Source organism: Argentina silus (assembly GCF_951799395.1).
Source record: "Argentina silus genome assembly, chromosome: 18".
NCBI classification, from domain to species: Eukaryota; Metazoa; Chordata; class Actinopteri; order Argentiniformes; family Argentinidae; genus Argentina; species Argentina silus.
Window position 1 is genome coordinate 6,168,024 of NC_139672.1, and position 19,495 is coordinate 6,187,518.

At 42.7% G+C, this 19,495-nt stretch overlaps 1 protein-coding gene across 1 annotated transcript in view; it reads right to left on the minus strand.

The window, feature by feature from the left end:
• LOC310819390 (receptor-type tyrosine-protein phosphatase mu) overlaps positions 1-19,495 on the minus strand; it is a gene marked incomplete at its 3' end in the record, with an annotated part of 90,471 nt that overhangs the window by 36,610 nt on the left and 34,366 nt on the right. Inside the window, exons 8-14 of the mRNA XM_083690666.1 lie at positions 19,053-19,162; positions 16,454-16,655; positions 16,157-16,259; positions 8,121-8,394; positions 5,757-5,793; positions 4,827-4,901; positions 2,883-3,018 (exon numbers count right to left, since the gene is read on the minus strand). Of these exons, the coding sequence (XP_083546792.1) occupies positions 2,883-3,018; positions 4,827-4,901; positions 5,757-5,793; positions 8,121-8,394; positions 16,157-16,259; positions 16,454-16,655; positions 19,053-19,162 (937 nt within the window). The remainder of the gene's footprint in view (positions 1-2,882; positions 3,019-4,826; positions 4,902-5,756; positions 5,794-8,120; positions 8,395-16,156; positions 16,260-16,453; positions 16,656-19,052; positions 19,163-19,495) is intronic.

A 19,495-nucleotide genomic window follows, 5' to 3' on the forward strand; every position in this document is an offset into this window, starting at 1 on the left:
AGTGGCAATTCAGCAATTCTGTAATCTATAGATAAGATAATAATAGATGCCACTAAGCAGATGCTTCTATCCAGAGAGATTAGTAAGTGCATTAAGTACAGTAAGTGCATACTATTTTTGTATATGTGGAGCCAGTGGGAATTAAAGCCCTCCTTGGTGTTGATGCTGTAGTCCGATGCTCTACCAACTGAGCCCCATACAGTAAAACAATATTTGAGTGGTGATGTACAGTACTGGCCTCATCAGGTACGGCAGCCATAGACACAACTCCGCTATCACCACTGAATGGAAGGTAGATCTCACGTGCAATAGGCAAAACCATGCATGAGAAGACGAAGGACATAACACATGAAAGCTCAGATCATTTCATGAGAGAACAGGAGGATGGAGGGATGAGGATTGGAGGATGGGTAGGATGGAGGGAAGGGGACGGGGCTATAGAGAAGGAGAGGTAGAGGGGCTGCTCACATGCCATGGGTGCCAGACAGGTAAGGGGATTAAGGCCTTTGTCAGCTCATTCCCACTGTTCAATGCAAATCATTTAAGGATCCCAGCTAGCTCAAAAATAGAGCAACATTGTTGGCTGCTTTGAGATTTGGTATTTTTTCAGTACATATCCAATTAAACATAATACTGTTCATGAAATATTAGATCTAGCTTATCAAGATCCCCATTAAAACAAGAGCATTGATCGGGCGATGATGACAGGCATTTCAAATTCGGACTTTGACAAGCCAACAGGAAGAAAATCATTGGAGACAACATGAAAATTCACATTCAGTAAAAAATGCACTTGCTCTATTGATTTTGTTCATTTTTTCCCCACAAGATGTTTTAGAGCCAAACTATCATTAAGTCAGTTTAGTTCATCATTTGATCAACAGCATACTGCTTCTACAGTCAAATGAATATGATTCAAGTGGTAACAACTACAGTATAGCCTATGCATGTAACATCCCTGTCTGTCTGTCTGTCTGTCTGTCTGTCTGTCTGTCTGTCTGTCTGTCTGTCTGTCTGTCTGTCTGTCTGCAATGCCTGTATGTCTGCAGAGGTTTAAAGGGCGACACTATGAATACTCTAAATATCCTCATCATCATGTGGAACTGTATAAGAAAGTAGAAGTAGCAGCTGTCTATCAGAGATTCTAGTCCCTCTGGTCGGTGCTAGAGGAGGAGTGACATGATTCTAGTCATGCGTGGAACAGTCAATGCGTGGGTAAGAGAAGCATGGCACTAACATGATTACACAAAGTGGTTACTTACAGGTAGTAAGTGTAGGAGTGATAGGTTCTTCTGCCGAGTGGGGTGGTGGTGGGAGGACATAAGCAGTGGAGGGGGGGAGATGGAATGAAAGGAAAGAAAAAGTAAAAATATATTAATGTTTTTTGAAAAAAGAGTAAAAAAAATGAACAAAAACCAGATATGGTGGCATACGTGAACGGTAACTTGTGATCGTGAGGGCAAGGTGATCGCTTGGAGTTATGTCATGCATATATATAGGGCCTCTGTAGAAACTGTAATCTAACCATTACTGAATAGGCCCTATGCTTACAATACAGTGAATATACTTGTCTACCGGGTCACCTTGGCAACTCAGCGAATCATAGTTGAGGTCTGCTAGACACAACCAAACTGGGATTAGATCTTTCTCACACAGACGTCTATAGACGTAACGAAAATTAACACCTCTGACCTCCGAGGTTGAGGTCCTAAATTCCTTTTAGGTTCTAAATTACAAGTCGGAATTTATTAACACGATTCTGATTCTCAGTCTATTACCCGTAAATTAGACCAAACACACCCAATTAATTCATCGACCTCTCTCGTTTGATTAAGGCAAATTGGCACAAATTAAGTTACATGTGTCTTATCTGCGTACTGATGATCACACACTCTGGTCCGAGAACAACATTCACAGGGCTTCCGACAGGAAATGAAAACACCTATATTACTGTAGATATAAATCAAATAAAAATAGAATACTGTATATTAGGTTCCTCTGATTATATTTCCAAGCAGCTACACCTTCCCACTCAACCTCCATCCGTGACCTTAACGTTACATTTTCAAACTGTAATGTACAGCGGAAAGGTACATTGAGGAAAAGTACACGCAATAAAAGTTTTTATTGAAGAGTGGGCTCCCTGCTGTTGTCAAGGCATTTTCCCTCTCGCTGTCCCCTCGCCTGAGATATTGAATAAGGCAACCTAGAGCACACCTGACTAATCTAAGGCAAACCTAAAGAAACTGACATTGTGTTATTTCAGGCCTCTCTGTGTACAAAAGAGGTTTGATATTTGCGGAGCTTTAGCTCCCCAGATTGCTGTGAGACGGTACAGAGGCCTTCCTCCGGTATAGGGATCCGGGGCTAATGTAAACTTAGCCTGCAGCTACGATGGTCTTAGTCCCTCTCTCTGAGCCTTTCATCATTTTATTCCTTCTTATCTCCCCCCGTTTCTCCGTAACATAGGCCTCCAAAATATGTCCCTACTCCCATTCCAATGTCATTGAACCTTGGTGCGTTTGTTTGAGGGTGTCACGGAGACTGATTAATTTTTCATGTCACACTGTATCTCATCGCTGCAAACAGCCTTAATGGAGCGTATCAACATAATGAAATTAATTATTTAGTACTGCACTGACAATGCAGCAGCGGTTTTGAGGGAGAAAAATTTGTATCTGGGAGAAAAATTTGTATCTGAGAGACAAAAAGCCGCTCTTCTCTAGAACCATGAAGTAACGGTGCGAATTAGAAAAAAAAACTCTTCAGTGCATTTCAACATTCTAACAAAAATCTTATTCAGTTTGTCTGCCTGTGTAACTGTGTCTTTGTATAAATGTGTCATATTGTACAGTAAATGTATGGTGTAAAACAATGCTTACCTTTTCTTCATAAGGAGTACCACTCCTAAGAAGATGATGACGAAGAGGAGGATGCCAGCGATGACCCCGGCTATTTTGACGGTGTGGTCAGTCTGTTTCTCTGGTTCGACCGCGTCAGGCTTGTGGGTGGCCGCTCCTGCATCAACAACAGGACAAACAGTCCACACAGAGATAATAATAATAATAATCAGATATCTTAGACATGACTGAACACATGCAGTACACACACACACACACACACACACACACACACACACACACACACACACACACACACACACACACACACACACACGTCCAATATTATACCTCAAATTCTCTAATAAGTTCTATTGGATTCTGGAGAACACTGAGCAAGGTTGATACTCAATATAGTGATATCACAGTATCGCTATCAAATTGTTTACTGCTGAAAATTGTCAATTTCATTACACCAATATAACGGGTGAATTAGATTTCGAGGAATGTCCAATAATACAAGCCTTCAGATGAAATAAAAGAGCGCTGGCTTTGCCACTGCATGCTCACAACAAGGATCAATCTAGCATGTGACTGTCCACATTCCCCACACCCTAACACACCGCTTCTCTGGCGCCAGTGTATAACTCACGGTGGACATTAGCACATTGTGGACTTCACTGTACAGAGAGAGATAAGCACAGAACATCTTTACCCTTGGTTAATCACGTTTGGGTCAAATGAGTGTTTGGACTATGGAAAAAAAAACCGTTGGGCGTGTATAGGCTGGGAGGAAAGATAATGCGGTTGGAGATAATACACCTCAGAAATAACCAAAACATTTAATATCAGCTCTGGGGAGATAGCCGGAGTGAAAAGGAAGCCAGCTTGTTTTAACAATGTCTGCTCTCTCCTGGTTGTTGATAACAGACCGTCGTGAGGAGGAGAGGAGGACGTTTCTGGAATCTTAACTGTCCACCTGAAAACACATTATTCCCTGTCACCTGCTACATTTAGAATGACAAATTGTTATGTCAGAAAATCTGCTTGACTGGATCTCTTCTCTCCACTGGTGCCACTTTCTCCCTCATCAGAAAGTGAATATCCAGCCAAGCACGCAGTTGACGTATTGTTCCAGCACTGACGCCCAATATCAAGGCCTCTATATAACCGACACAATATATGTGTTTAAGTCAGAGTGGAAGAATTCAACACTGGGTTGAGGGATTCACAATCAGCCCTAGGATGATACACTGACGGAGCATCAGCAGGGCAATCTGATGAGGCTAGGCTCATACATCAAATGGTGCTACCTACTCTGACAGAGACACTGAGACAGAGAGAATACTTGATTGAGTTGTGATTTTTTTTAGTACACAGCGACCGACAAGGTCAATGCTTTCTATTTCAGCTAAGTACTTTAACCAAGGTAATCAGGGGACTTAATGAACATATGTAGCGTGTGGTTGTCACAATCAACAGAACCGTGCATAGGCCTATTATTTTAAATTCGGCAAATGGATGCCTCTACACCTACGTGATGAACAGTTGAGAAGTTTCATTTCATGTGTTTAGTCTTGTGATAGCTATAGTATCCAACGCTAAATCTGAAGAAAATAATGAGAAATATTCATGAAAGGGGATTAGCTGTCGTAAAAATCACCAACTTCAACACATCAAATGACAATCGTACCTCAAACAAATCTTTCATGTACGGTATACTGTGAAGATGCATCACAGATATCACACGTATTGTACATACACACACATTCACACGCACACGCGCAAGCGCACGCGCACACACACACACACACACACACACACACACACACACACACACACACACAGAGAGAGAGTTATCCCAAAAGAAACTTCAAACCTGCCCCTTGTAGCTAGACTAATGTATAATACTGTAGCTGTACAGAAGAGAGTGACTTTCTGAGTGCTCAGTGATGGGCAGGCTGGGTCGAGGGATAAGGGTCTGACCTGTTAGTTGGTTGTCACCAGCCGCTGGTGCGACGCGGATGTACGGTGTTGTGAGCTGGGTCACGTGTATGGCAGCTGAGTAAAGGCAGCGGGTCCAGGATAGCATGCAGCAGAGAGAGAGAGAGAAGAGAGAGAGAGAGAGAGAGAGAGAGAGAGAGAGAGAGAGAGAGAGAGAGAGAGAGGCAGAGGAGACAGAGGCCACACTGAAGCTGAAATCAGCCACACAAACATCTCAGTCACCATGCAACATTGAGATCGAAAACCATTATTAGAGAGGGTTATCACATTGTTTTGCATGTTAGAGGAGCAACATTTTCATACAATTAGTCTTTTAGATCTCTGCATGGCCCTAGACCTGACAATGTTACATGTATATTTACTATCCATCCTTATACTTCAATGCATCATTACTGTTTATCGGCATTTACTAATATACGTCGATACAATCTGAACTCATTGTTTACATAATTCCAGCCTTCAATCTAGTGATCAAGGGGAGATGAGGATCTCTTCCTTCAAAAAGAGATCTATCGTCCAGCTGAGCGTGTCCATACTGGGCCTCCCACTCCCACAGCAGGGAACAGAGTGTGACCAGGACTCCCCCAGGCCATATCAATCCTCCCAGATCAATAGTGCTTAAGCTGCTTCACCTTAATGTCTGGAGCAACACGGACAACCTGAATAACAAAGTGTTTACGGACGAGTCTGGCAGAACACGTGGACGGCATGTCCGGCTCACATGTGTTTCGCTAATTGTTTATCTTACGGGAGAGTTTTGAATTTAAAAAAAAAAAGGTTAATGTTGTTAGCTCCAAAAGATGTGCACATGTGTTAGATAGAACTGCATTACTTTAGCATTGTTTGCACAAAATGTCCAAAATGGACCACTCAGAATTAGATAGATGCGTAAGCTGCTTGGTGTGGTCTTACCTTTGGTGGCCACTCGAACACAGTCGATTTTGGTCTCCTGTGACACAAGACAAAGAGAGAAGAGAAGAAATACAGGGTCAGATATGAATGTGCACACACGACGCACGCACGCACGCACACACACAGGCATGCAATGGCAATTAACATAGGATCCATGGCTACTATATACTAGGACACCCCAGTTGGTCCCCTTTCATCTGTCAAACTCAGTGACTGTGATTCCAAGCCCAGTTGGCTGCTGGGAGGGAAAGACAACCATAGATTAGGAGTTCTCAGCTTGTGTTTATTTGCTAGCCAGCAGCACACAGATCTGTCTGAGACCTCTGGGTGTAGGTGTTCAGTGACTGTGGAGAAATCAAAGCTCTGTGACAGTGAGACCAGACACCCGACAGCCAACACACTGGAAACTGGGATCCAGAACGGCCGTACTGCGGCTTTTTTTCTGAATCCACAATGGGAGATAGTTTCAGCCCTGCCAGACAAGCCACTACCCTCTACAGCCTCGAAACCAGAGTGCCACTACTGCAATCTCTGTTGGCGGAGAATGTGTACCTCTATCAACAAAGGCCTGGCGAGGAGCAGAGCCCAGTAGGCAGAGAAAAGAGCACAGCGGTAATAGGAAATAGAACACAAAAGACAGGAGGACTGTGTGTCCCTGCACATGACCTCCCTTCATTGTCAGATGTGGAATAGAGAAAAGAGGGGACGATGGAGGCCATGAAGAACATACAGTAAATAAAGAGGTTGAAAAACACCGTCACGTGGCTATATCGTGTATAGAAGATATCCACAGCCTTGTGGCTTTTCATCCCTTTCACTGAGAGGTAAGGTCCATTAAAAGATGTCACATTACGATAACGAGACTGCATGATGAGTCATTAAATATTCAAAACCAAAATACTGTGTATGTGTTGGACCCTGGTCCACTAAGTGCTAATTTCTTTTGAAACGCACAAACAAATGGCTCCTGCACCAATTAGGCAATCAATTAAACGTGAGTGAAAAAAAAAATGCATTGACAGTGTTGACCGCTTAATGGATCGAGTGTGTGTGGGCTTTCTTTGGATGTCCAAACTGAATAACAGTGAAGACGTTTTCTATCTGTCTACATTATGTTCTTTAATAACTGTTTTGTTCATGTAGGGGACCACTCAACCAGCTCATGCACTCCAATTCACCCTGGAAAAAGTTTGGTCCAAGTACTTTTCTTCTCAAAGAGAAAACGACACTCTTTTCTTAATTGTATTCAGCCCCCTCCCACACATGTTGTTTTCATTCCCTTTAAAGACGTGCTGGAGATGCTGAAGGAGCCTGTTTATGGTTATTCTCATTCAGGACCACAATCAGAGAGCTCTTCAAGCCACCATTGAACTGTCTCCCCTAGCTTTGTGAGGGAAGGCCAGGCCAAGTGCCACTTGATGACAGAGGCTGCACTCTGAACGATCGCTCCGACCCTGTTGGTGTTGCCTGCCTCCCACAGTTCCCCGCTACCGGGGCGGCTTGCACTCGTGAACGCCGCTGATCAAAGACTCCCTGGCATTTGGCATGAAGCTCCATTGGAGAAGGCAGACAGGCAAGCAGGCAGGCAGGCAGGCAGGCAGGCAGGCATGCAGGCAGGCAGGCAAACAGGATCAGTAATGCAGGGGAGAATGAGTCACGGCAAAGGGCTCTGCTTCCACATCCAAGCCCTGTACCCGGCTATTAGAGTGCAGACAGGGCCGCTGGAGTACAGCCACATCCATTAGAGGCTGCCTGTCTGTCTGTCTTTCTGATGTCTCTGTGTGTGTGTGTGTGTGCGTGCGTGTGTGCGCGTGTGTGTGTAAAGGGCAGGGTAAACTGGAGTTTTTGGGCACTGAGGGTTCTCTAGTGTGCCACTGTAGTCCCTTCAGTCAGCCAGTGAGTCAATCAACCTCTCAGTCTGAAGGCAACATAGTATTTAGGATTGTTTGATGTGCACTTCAAAGTAAATAAAGTACATGTGCAAAATACTTTCAGCAGAGGCCACACAAGTTTTTGAGATGGAGCACAGAACAGCACACATCAGAACTACTAGCTACTATACTATTAGTACTATAGTACTATACTATATGCTACAGTATAACCACACTACTACAGTACTACGCTCTTCTACACACTACATACTACACACTACTACTGCTACACCCTTCTATACACTACATACTATACACTACTACAGTACTACACCCTTCATACTACACACTGCTACTTCTGCACCCTTCTGCAAACTGCATACTACACACTACTACAGTACTACACCTTTCTACACTAAATGCCACACAATACTACTGCTACACCCTTCTACACATTACTACTACCACCACTCCCGAGTGTGGGGACACCCACCCCATTGGCCGTGCTGACAGCCTGGTAGTAGATGCTGTAGCTTTTCTGGGGCAGGAGCGGGGCGTTCCAGTAGCCGCTGTAGGTCTTGTTGTCCCCCACAGTGAAGGGCTGGGGGGCCTGGATGCCTGCCGCAGGGAACTGTGCGGTGAAGTAGTACTGGGAGTTGAGCAGGGTGGCGTTCTGGAAGTGGATGGGCACGGGGTAACAGCGCAGGATCTCGGCCGTGCCCCTGGCCCTGCGAGGCCGTTCCTCCTCCACTACCACCTGGTAGGCACTGCACAGGGACGGGAGACAGGGGTCCAGATTAGTGCCATATGATATTCAAAAATTACAGAATAAAGACATATTTAGTAATAATCAACCATCCCTTATAAAGAAACCCAGGCATATAGGCTATAGTACTTATTCAGTATTTAACTAGTATTTTAGTATGAACAAAATGTTGATGACGAGTTGACGTTCCCTATTCAATGTTTTTTTGTGTGATCACAAAGACACTTAACACTATCACCCTTTCACATGATGAAGACAACTGCCAAATACACAGTGGCCCAGTATAGCACACTCAAACCTGACACCTCTGGCTGTCTCTCTCTCTACTCAATGCAAGACAAATAAAGCCCAGCCATGCCAAAGACAGGACTGCACTCTCTTTGCTCTTTCATTATTTAAAATTCTCAAAGGTCAACGGCTCTTTCCATTTCCTCTCTATCTGAGCCTTGTGTTTAGTTCAATCAAAACCCCCAGCCCTCTGTGCTCCTCACAGAGATGACACTGTCTCTGACCGGTCCCCTTTGGTGGAGGGAGAGAGAGTGGCGGTCTTATAAACACCGACGTTAGTATTCACTGCACATCAACCTGGTACATCTATTGAGTTCCCAACTGACAGAGAGACTGTTCAGGCCAGGCAAGGATGGATGGAGAATAACAAGCCTTGATTGGAGGCTTGTGTTTTCATTCATTTGCAAAGGGATACGTTTCAAACTGCAAACAACATCTTATTACCACGGCGATAGAGAAGTAACAGACTTGAAATCACGTTTGTTTAATTGAATGTTGACAAGAGACGCTGTTGTCTGTTGGCGTGCTGTGCACTGTGCACCTTTAATCAAGGAACTATGGCAAGTAGAAAGTTAATTACAGGCAGGTTTATATTACGAAGAAACTGAAGTAAATTACGGAGAGCCTAAAAGCACACTTGTAATTAATCTCTTGTTGTCTTTATAATGGTTATTGTTCATTTCCATTTTTAGGTTTCCTCATTTGGAGTTCTATTTGTTTACATACAGTATGTGATCATGACATGGGCGACCTGTCTTCGCAGCGCTTCAGTACATACTGTTTGGTTAATTAACTTGTGAAAGATGTCCGGAGAAAAATTATGCATTTACAGATTCTAAGAACACATGTTGGAAATATAAATGACATCTTATTTGCATCACATGGCTAGTTCAGGACATGTGCCAACCCAACCGTGAAGATTGTTGACTAATGTTAATCTGACCTTTAGATTTGCTAATCTGTAATACATTCTGCGTTTGTCTGGAGCAGTATGAAAAGGTTATCTGGGAATAGAAATAGGACTAGAAAATGCAGGGTATATAAATATAGTTAATTAAATTACATAAGTCTACATTAAGAGGACTGCCTCCACTGGCCTTTTCCCCCAGCTCTCATTACTAAAACAGAAAGTAGAAATTCTTAGCTGCAGATTCAGTACCATAGTCACAAAGCAACCTCTTATGACCTAACAGATGATGAATTGTTCCCCATGTTTAGAGTTGAGGTGATTAAACTTCCCCTTGTGTACTGCACATACCCTTTAACCCACAGTCCATCATAAGGTGCTTGTCGTGTCATTAATAAATCTCCAGTCTGGCTCTTAGTGGGTGTATCTCAATGCCACAGGGATCTTCCATTTAGTGCAGTAATGGGGGGTGATGAAATATTTAATCCTGCAGAGAGCCTGCAGGAGAGATCAGACCTAATTACTGTCCCCTGTCGGGAGCAGGGGTCAAAGGGCACGCAGAGCCAGTGCACCGGGGGCATTTGAAGACAGAAAAGAAGAGAAATCAGAGAAATGTATGAAAACAGAGGGATGATCTGAGTCATATGATTACTGTTCCCTTAGTCATAAACAACAGTCAGACTAATCCATCTGCTTGGAGTTTGGTAAATATACAAGAGAATCATGCATGGTTTTGACATTCAAGGACATTACGAGGACCAGGGCACATACAGTACTATGCAGCAAAGACTGCACTGTGGAACTGCACATGCAACTGAAATGGATTACTGTAAACGCAACCTGGGGTTGAAACCTATCTTTATTTTACTTCAGGGTTGCAAAAGACTGGAATGTTCTAGACTTTCCTGGAAACATTCAGAGCATTGGTGGTTTACTGGAATTTAACTGAATAACCAAATAAATCACAAATTACATTTCCTAAATATATCCTGTGTCAAGAGACTAGATTAGATGGTTTTAGACTCGTGTCCTCAACCAACCAACCAACCAACCAACCCACCACCCATCAAGGAGGCGTAGCCTCGGTGCAGAAGGACTCAGCTCAGAGCAGGAGGACTTGATTGATTTTAGCCATATATACTATTACTGTACATACAGCACCAATACACTTCTCCAGCAAAGATAATACCATGAAGCGTATCACTTGATATTGCTATTAATGAACACATCATGAAGTCTATTTAGTTATTTCTTCACTCGCTACTATAATGCTGTCTCTAAAACCATTGTTTTCTTAAGACAGAAACATTTACATTTACAGAGTAGTATTTTAAGAACAATTTCTGAAAATGTCCAAAGTTCCCATAGACTACCAAAATTACCGGTAAATTACAATGGTTTGGGAAGGTTTCTGAAATGTACAGTATTTTCCGTTTTGTTTGTCGTTACCGTGGACCCTGCATGAACATTCATGGTACGTCTAACCAGAACAGTACTTGATATTCCATCTCAATCTCCAATACCTTGAAACTAGAACAAATGAAGGCCTCCCCTGAAGTAGCTCCTTATGATAGGATGATGTGGCTGTGGCATGACTTAATGATAGACGTTGTGGTATGAATAGGACTTCTTTTCTGTCCTCAGGCTAGATAGCGAACGCCGAAGGCTATGAGGCTCCAAGGCTGAAGTGTACTTGTAATGTGGAAATCTCTAATACTTTTCTTTTTGCAGTAAAAAAAAATACATTTCTGTCTAAAATGAATTTTCAACCACAACAAAATGTTTTGGTGTTTTTAGAATATGTGTTGTGCTGTACTATGCTAACTTTTACTGCCTTGACAAATACCTCTGCAGTATTTGCACAGGTGAAGCAGGACGGATCAGAAACTTACATGTACTATTTATGACCTACAAAAAAAAAATGTTTTCACTTATATTAATACAATGCAAATTTGACTGATGAAAATCAGAGCTAATTCAGGGTATGCTGATTTCTGTGTGATTATTTTAGTGTAATTGCTGCTGTCATGTTAATGTCCCTCCGTGCAGCTGACACCTTGTCACCACATGCTGAGTTCACAATTTACATTATGAGTCACTTTGACAAACCAGAGTCATTTAGTCATATGCTTAATTCAGCATGACATGGATGAACAACAAACAACAGAAGCAAAACAACAAAGGCACAATCACAAAAACAACAACTCTACATCAGAGAGGATGATTCTTTCTTTTTATTTGATCTACTACAAACCAAAACCTCTATCTGAAGTCATTTTCATTTTACAATTACCAATAAAATCTGCCTGTGTATAAACACTGTACTAGTGTTCTAGGGCCATGTTCTGTATTGTGGTGTTGCTACAGTACTCAAAGTACAGTATGTTAGATAAGAGACACTTTAGTGTACTTGCTCTAGTGATCGCAATTGATGTATTCAGATCTACCCTGGATAACACCTGAATGATATTGGGAGTACAGCCTAAACCCCCACCTTCGAACACATAGACATCAGATAAAACGTTGGACTACATGAGAGGAATCCCACTGCTAACACCACGTGCCTCTGTGTAATCACATAATTGCAGTTAATTCCAAAACTGCTGCAATCCATAACATCTTCTCTCTTGTGGCGGAAAATAGAAGAAAAAAAAGGGGGGGAGGGGGGGGGGGGAGGAGGAAAAAAAAACAAAGTGAAAGTAGTTTGAAAAGAATGGAATAAGCTGTTAAAAGTGGTGTGGCACAGGGGCCAGCAGGGTAGACCTGTACTGCTGCTGAAGAGCTGCAACCTGAGCTGACACCAATTAGGCCTCCTCCAGCCCGACTGCCCGATAGATTTCAGCCCCGCTACTGTGTGACGCCAACCAATTATGGCGGATTGACTTGGCATCGACTGGATTGTGACCTGAAACCCAGATTTATTTTTCATGTGGGCTGATAGGGGAAGGAACTCCGGGCTGTTTGAGCAGATGAAGGAAAGGCAGAGGAAGCATTTCAATCACGCCATCCTCCCTACCTCCCTCCTCCCTCCCTCCCTCCCTCTCTTTTTAATGCTAATCGCCTCACCTAGCCCCCTGTCCGTGTTATCGAACCAGTGTGCATTGCCATGGAGGCCCCTATATCTGTCTGATTTAAGAGGGGTCGTAAGTAACACACTTCTCCTGACCCAGCATCCTCCTTCCCACCATGCTCGTGTCCTCTCCCTCTTTATCTATCCCCCGTGTCCATAAATCACGAAGGCAAACAAATTAGAGAGAGCCGCAGATTACACATTCGCCGTTTAAATCGTAAAATGCATTCCAACATGCCACCATCTATACCCAGCTATTAGTGCTTGTGATGCAGGGATCAAAGAAAATTAGTGCTTATTTTAAGACTGTAGAAAATCACTTAACTGATTTCAGGCTATAGCTGGAGTAAAGATAAGACAACGCTACAGGGTGGAAGAGAAAAACAACCGGAGAACTCTGCTTGTAAAATAAGGTCTGAAATGTGTGTTTGCGTGTGAGAGCTCTCTCTGGGTTTATGTGTGTGATCTCTAGCTCCCGCTCAAGGCAGAGGTAATGGCACAGGAGAGGAAAACAGGCATGAATGATAAGGAAAGCATTCCAAATCATCCTTTTCCAGCGAGGCACATAAACATTTATTTATTTTGATTCTGCGGAGTGAGGAGGCGTCTTCTGGCCCTGATGAGGGGCCATTTCAAACATTAGTTTAACGCAACATGACTGATAGACAGATCACTAATCCTCTTAAAGGAACAGCGTCCCCTCTGGTAAAAGTTCACGCGTATTTGTCTCCAGAGATTAGTCGTCATATCCAACTTTTATACAGACTAGTAATTACACAAATATGAGAGCCGACTGCCTCCCTCCGCAATAACAATATTTGTGAAATATATCTAATATATAACTGTGCTGGAACGTACTGAAGTGAAGCTGACATTTGTGGTCCAAGCGACACATCTTGTTTTTTTCATGAACCGCTGCCATCGTTTGATGTTCCTACTTCCCTCCTTCCTGTATCGCAGCAAAACATCTGCTATTTAAAATTCAAACGTCTGGAGCGACATTACCTCCCAAATCCAATCACTGTGGAAGATTGCGTGATCAAATCAAGTCTAACACTGCTGTGATGCTCTCCTTCGTAGCACGCTCTCTCTGTTTCCCCCTGTCAAATGCACTATTTCAAACAGACTTCAAAACTGATTTCACATTTGAGCTCTCTGGTTCAATAAATATGACAAAAATATCAGTCGGCGATGCAACCTGAACCTCTCTTGCTACACAGATAAAATTGTATGGAACTAAATCCTTCATTGTCCATCACAAATATACAGAGTTACTTGACCCCTGTGAATGGAGGCAATTTGCCTGTCACCCAAAACTTTCAAAGGTGCCATGTGTCACTTGAGGAAGAGGAAAACACGTTCAGAAGCTCCGCGGCAGCCCGCTTTTGGTCCTGCATCCTCTCCCTCCCTCCAGCTATCCATCACCGTATGTTTTATTTTGCAATTCATATTTTCAGGACATCAGCTACACACATGAAGGGAGACTCCTGGCCTTTATGTCCAAAGAGAGAGGAGAGGTGAAAAGACAGAGTGAAAAAGAGAAGACACCGTATCTACCTCCAAACTTTCCAATCTTTGAATGTGTGAGGTTTTACTGTGACGTTTTTTTTGCATTACTTTCTCTTGTCACCGACGCCAGATTAATCTGTAGTTGTGGAATATGTTTACCCTTTAAAGAGGAAATGAAAAAATTGAATCCCCCTATCGTTGTGACATATGTATATAGATTATTTTAAGACATTCATTCTCAATGTTGTCCCCCCAAAATATCTAATCTCCATATCAAAACACAATTTATTACTCTAACAGTGAACAGCATGAAGTTCCGCTATTGATATTTTTGTATTGCTGTGTAAAAAAAGATATAACTATATTCATACTTACGCTTCTGCTGTAAAACATTAGCATACAATTATGTTTTAGCTAATGCAAACAGAATGAAGTGGGGCCCAAACGTAAGTTCATATCTCAAAGAGCCTTTCATCTGTAGTGGGGTGCAGTGGGGTGAGCTTGGCTTCGAACAGTAAACAAAAGAGTAACCCAGCATGTTAATTAAAGGAGGCTCTGATTCATGCTGCTGTGTTTAATTATAATTAGCTCTTTGTAATTAGCCCTCTGAAAGAATGGCAGGCTGGATAAGGCGTTGTGAATTGTACCTGCGAGAAGATTAAAAACAGATCGGTCTGTCTTTTTTGTTCAGGCATTTCGTTTTTTCTGTGCAGGTATTGATCTGGGCAGCTACACGTACGGTAAACATGAGGTGACAAGCCTGACTAAAGGTCTCCAGGCTGTAATCTTGAAAAGATTCAGATGAGTTGATTAAGTGTAAAATCATTTTTCTCGGCCAGCCTCAACATACTGTACATCCTTCGGTGGTCATCTCAGAAGAGGACAAAAGCAGAGGGGTCACTGATTTGGTTGATCTGGTGCAAAATGGACATGACAGCTGGATCAGATCCTTGATGCTGTTTAGGGCTGAAACGACTCGTCAGATAACTCGATGACAAAAAAATCCTTGATTAGAATTGTCACATTTAGCCTTTGATTTGGGTCACTGTGGAGAGCTCCACCTAGAGCAACTTTGTTTGTTTATATATTAATTGATTGACACCTATGAACATATTTGTGTTAAAGAGACAGCTGAAAATGACACTTGTTTAATTGTTTTTCTAAACTGATAGGAAGGAAAATAGGAAGGACAAATGTTTTGTTTCTAAGCATAGACATATGTGAATGGTTCTAAGCTGCAAAGGCTATAATCTACCTAATAAAGCATTTCAAAAAGCAGTGTTTTCAAATCCGATTAAACATCAGAATAATCGTAAGAATACTCGATTACCAAAATACTCGATACCTGCAGCTAATCGTATTACTACAAGAACAACACAATATGAAACGCATCACACAAACATCAGTAATTGAGGGTTTTCCTTCAAGACCGAGAGAGAATGTGCAAACGGTTGACTTGTGTGTCCCAAGACACTGCATTTAGAGCTAAACTACAGTGGGGCTCGGCTGATATTGACTAATGAATGAAAAGTCCAGCAGGGAGAGTTCCTGTGTATCCCAGAAGCCGCTGTGTCTGGTGGTGAGAAGCCTAGCACATAAAAGACATGCAAAAGGAAGAGATCCTGAAGCTAGCCTCCGCTGTACCGGGGCTTTCTTCCCAGCTTCAAAGGCAAAAGCTTTCTCCACAGGATCAAAATCCACAAACAAATAAAGTTTAGAAAATGAGATAGAAAGGTTTTGAAATCCCTCAAAACTTTCCTGACAGTTAATGTATTGTGTTGAATTGATGGAGACATGCAAGCCCACTGTGATAATTGTCTATCCTTCTGCCATTCCAGAGGAGCCATTTTGACAAGTGGGTGTGTGTGTGTGTGTGTCTGTGTGTGTGTGTGTGTGTGTGTGTGTGTGTGTGTGTGTGTGTGTGTGTGTGTGTGTGTGTGTGTGTGTGTGTGGCCGTGTGGCCGTGTACGTATATGTTCTAAGTCCTACCTCACGGGTGCTCCTCTGCTCTGAGCTGGCTTCAGCAGGACTGTAACAGTGCTGTCTGTCTGGTTGAGGGAAGTCTCCTGGTCGTAGGCTGGCATAGATGGAGCTGGAAAAAACACCAAAGGAGACACGTTACACACTACATGACTCTGGTCTCTACTAACACTTAACAAACCGCCTCTCAGGAATCAGGAAAGCCGACAATAAATGGTCATTCAACCACAAGATGAGTCATATCAACAACATTGATGGGGATAGTTTTACAGTACTAGGAGACAATGTCCTCCTGTCCATCCAGACCTGAGATCTTGGTGGTGAACTGGGTGATGACTGGTGGGCCGTAGCCCTTGGCCGTGCTGGCTCTCAGGGTGAAGGAGTAGGTGGAGCCTGGGTAGAGGCCCATGAACACGTGGGTCGTCTCGTTGCCATGTTTCAGCACCTTCCCGCTCTGATTGGACAGGTCCAGTTCAGGGTCGAAGGAGCTCACCGCCTTATAGGATATCTGGTAAACGGAGGAAGTGATTGTCGTTGACATTAGACATGTTGATGTTAGTGTCCTCTGCATCAGAGGCCCATCTTTAAAAAAAAAAAAAGCTTCTGCTGTACTTCACTCTGGTAACCGAACATCCTTTGTGTGTTTTGTGTTAAACCAATGTCACATGTCAGCTAAATTCACCCATTTTTGCAAGTTTTGCAAAAACCTCTTCAAAAGGAGAATTTCAAGACAGTTGTGCGATGACTATGTAACTGAGAGCAGCATATCATTCTGTATTTATGGGATCTACTGAACAGTAAGCGGTGCTTGTCATACTGTCTGTTGTTTCAGAAGAAGAAAAAACAGTTAATCTATTCCTCCTCCATTAACATACACACAGGAACTCTAGTGGGAACCATTACTGTAAGGTGTAAGGAGTGTTTTTGTTAATATCCATTTTAAATATATATAAAACCCACTTTAAGAAAATGCTCCTGCTCTTAATAGAAAGCTTCTATTATAATTCCAATTAAAGAACACAAAAGGAGTTTGGAGTGCTGCATAATTTGTGTCCATCAAGTTTGAAATGCTTGGAGGCCTTCTCATTTATTCTTTGTCTGAGAGAATGAGTCTGCTATGCCAAATCCTGTATTATAACATTTCAGGAAGAGAAATTTCAAATGACTCGTCCAAGTTGGGCATTCTGACAGGTTTTTACAATTACAATTAAACTGGCGGGAAAGACTGAAGGCGATTAATAGCGTCGATGAATGCTCTTCATTTGTGTTGGCTTTGAAAGTGTAAATTGAGCCTTTGCTGGTGGGCTGGACATATTCAGAATTTTGCCAATGTTGGTGTAGATCTAAAAGTGGAGGGGTAGAGCTCTCGGAATTACAAACTACAGTTTACTGGAATAACAATAGTGTTGATTGTTCAATTTGTAATTTTGACTTGCATGGTGAATATTCTGTGCTACCAGTATATACAGTATATTTAGACAATGGTGCCTTAATCTATCAGATTAAAGAGATAAGACACGATAGTGAGTCATATTTCCAAGGGATCTGAACTGATCTTGTCTGAGAAGCTGACAGAGAACGGCCAGGCCAGTGCCATATTCACTGTGCTTGGTCAGAGGAGCGGTGTTGGAATCTATTTTTGATATCAGAGCTTGTCAGCCGGATCTCACTTTGAGCCCTTTGATCGTGTCAAATCAAAGACAGGCCTTGACTTGTCTTCAACTTCTCTTGAGCAGTACAGACAAAATACAGAGCAGGTCTTCTTCTTTCTTAACCAGAGTGTAAGACGGTGAAGGTATAAGACACACACACACGCACACACGCACGCACACACGCACACACACACACACACACACACACACACACACACACACAAGCACACGCACGCACACACACACGCACACACGCACACACACACACACACACACACACACACACACACACACACACACACACACACACACACAGAGAGAGCAACCTGCAGGCTCCGATCCTATCATTGGACGGTTTCACTGGAATACTGTAGACAGACACTCAGGTCCACTGATCATCTGCATACGATTATTTCTCTCTCATACTGTATTTCTGAAGATTGGTTCGACAGCAGTTGAAGGATCCATATATTATGAATCATCTGAGTCTCCTTTCGGTGTACCAGAAGGCATAACTGAAAGAGGTGGGGACATTTGCTGCTTGATGTAACAGGTTTTATTCACCAAGAAATACTATACGCTTAGCTCCCTTAAGGGAAATGCAAGGGTGATTGCTATGAAAATGAACACCTGGAGTGGGTAAACCGAGAGGTCAAAACATCTTGAGCTCCACACAAATAATGTGGCTGATACGATTCTGACACGTACTGTAGGAAGGGTCTTTCCTGCTATGATTGAAATGTCCCTAGTGCTGTATGAGGAATACCTATTTCATATTCCTCTCACATCTTTCAGCGGGTAGTGCGTGTGGCGGGCAGATAGGGCCGACCTATACCATGGCGCCTGATTGTATTACTTTTACTATTCAATTTTTGCTCTTCATATGAGAAGCAGCACTGTCAATGAATGCTAACCCAGTCAAAATGCCAAGCATGAGCAAATGGGAACAAGAGGGGAAAGCAAACAATAAGGAATCAATCACAGTGAGGAAAGGTTGTAGGATTATTTCACCACCTTATGGTGGTAAGGATGAATGTGTGCTGTAAATGCTGAAGTGTAAAGACAACGTTTTCTATTATTTAAGATTCAATACATATGAGCATTCACTCATTATCTTTCCTGGATAATCCGAAAATTAGTTTTCATTTGACGTTGTCACTACAGATATGTTGTGATCCCCATAGAACCCCCACACCAATAGGAAGCTGTGCAGCAACTGATGAGACTATACAATTAAGTGATAATTTGCATACCTCGTACTGGGTGATGACTCCGTAGGTCTGCGCCGGCTCTCTCCACTTCAGAATGATCTTCTCCTCGTACGCGCTGCCCTGGATGGACTCCAGAGGAACTGCCCCAGGTACTGATGGGAAATGACAATAAAAACATCGGACACACAAAGCATCACAATACGTGTGGCAGCAGAGAGCAAGATGAAGTGCTTTGGGAGGACCAAAACAAAGGCTTCAGGCCAAATAAAAGAGAATTAACATAAGACTGTGGAATTCCTGCATGTATTATATAATTTTTCACACAAAGCACACTGAATGACATGTCTTAGAGCAGGGGCAAAAATGGAAAGCAACACTTTTGCTCACACATGTTTGCACCACAAACAAACTGGTCGAGAACTGAACTGACTTCCCAAGGGAAATATTGGGCATTTCAATCTCTCCGTACTGTGTACATGTACTTA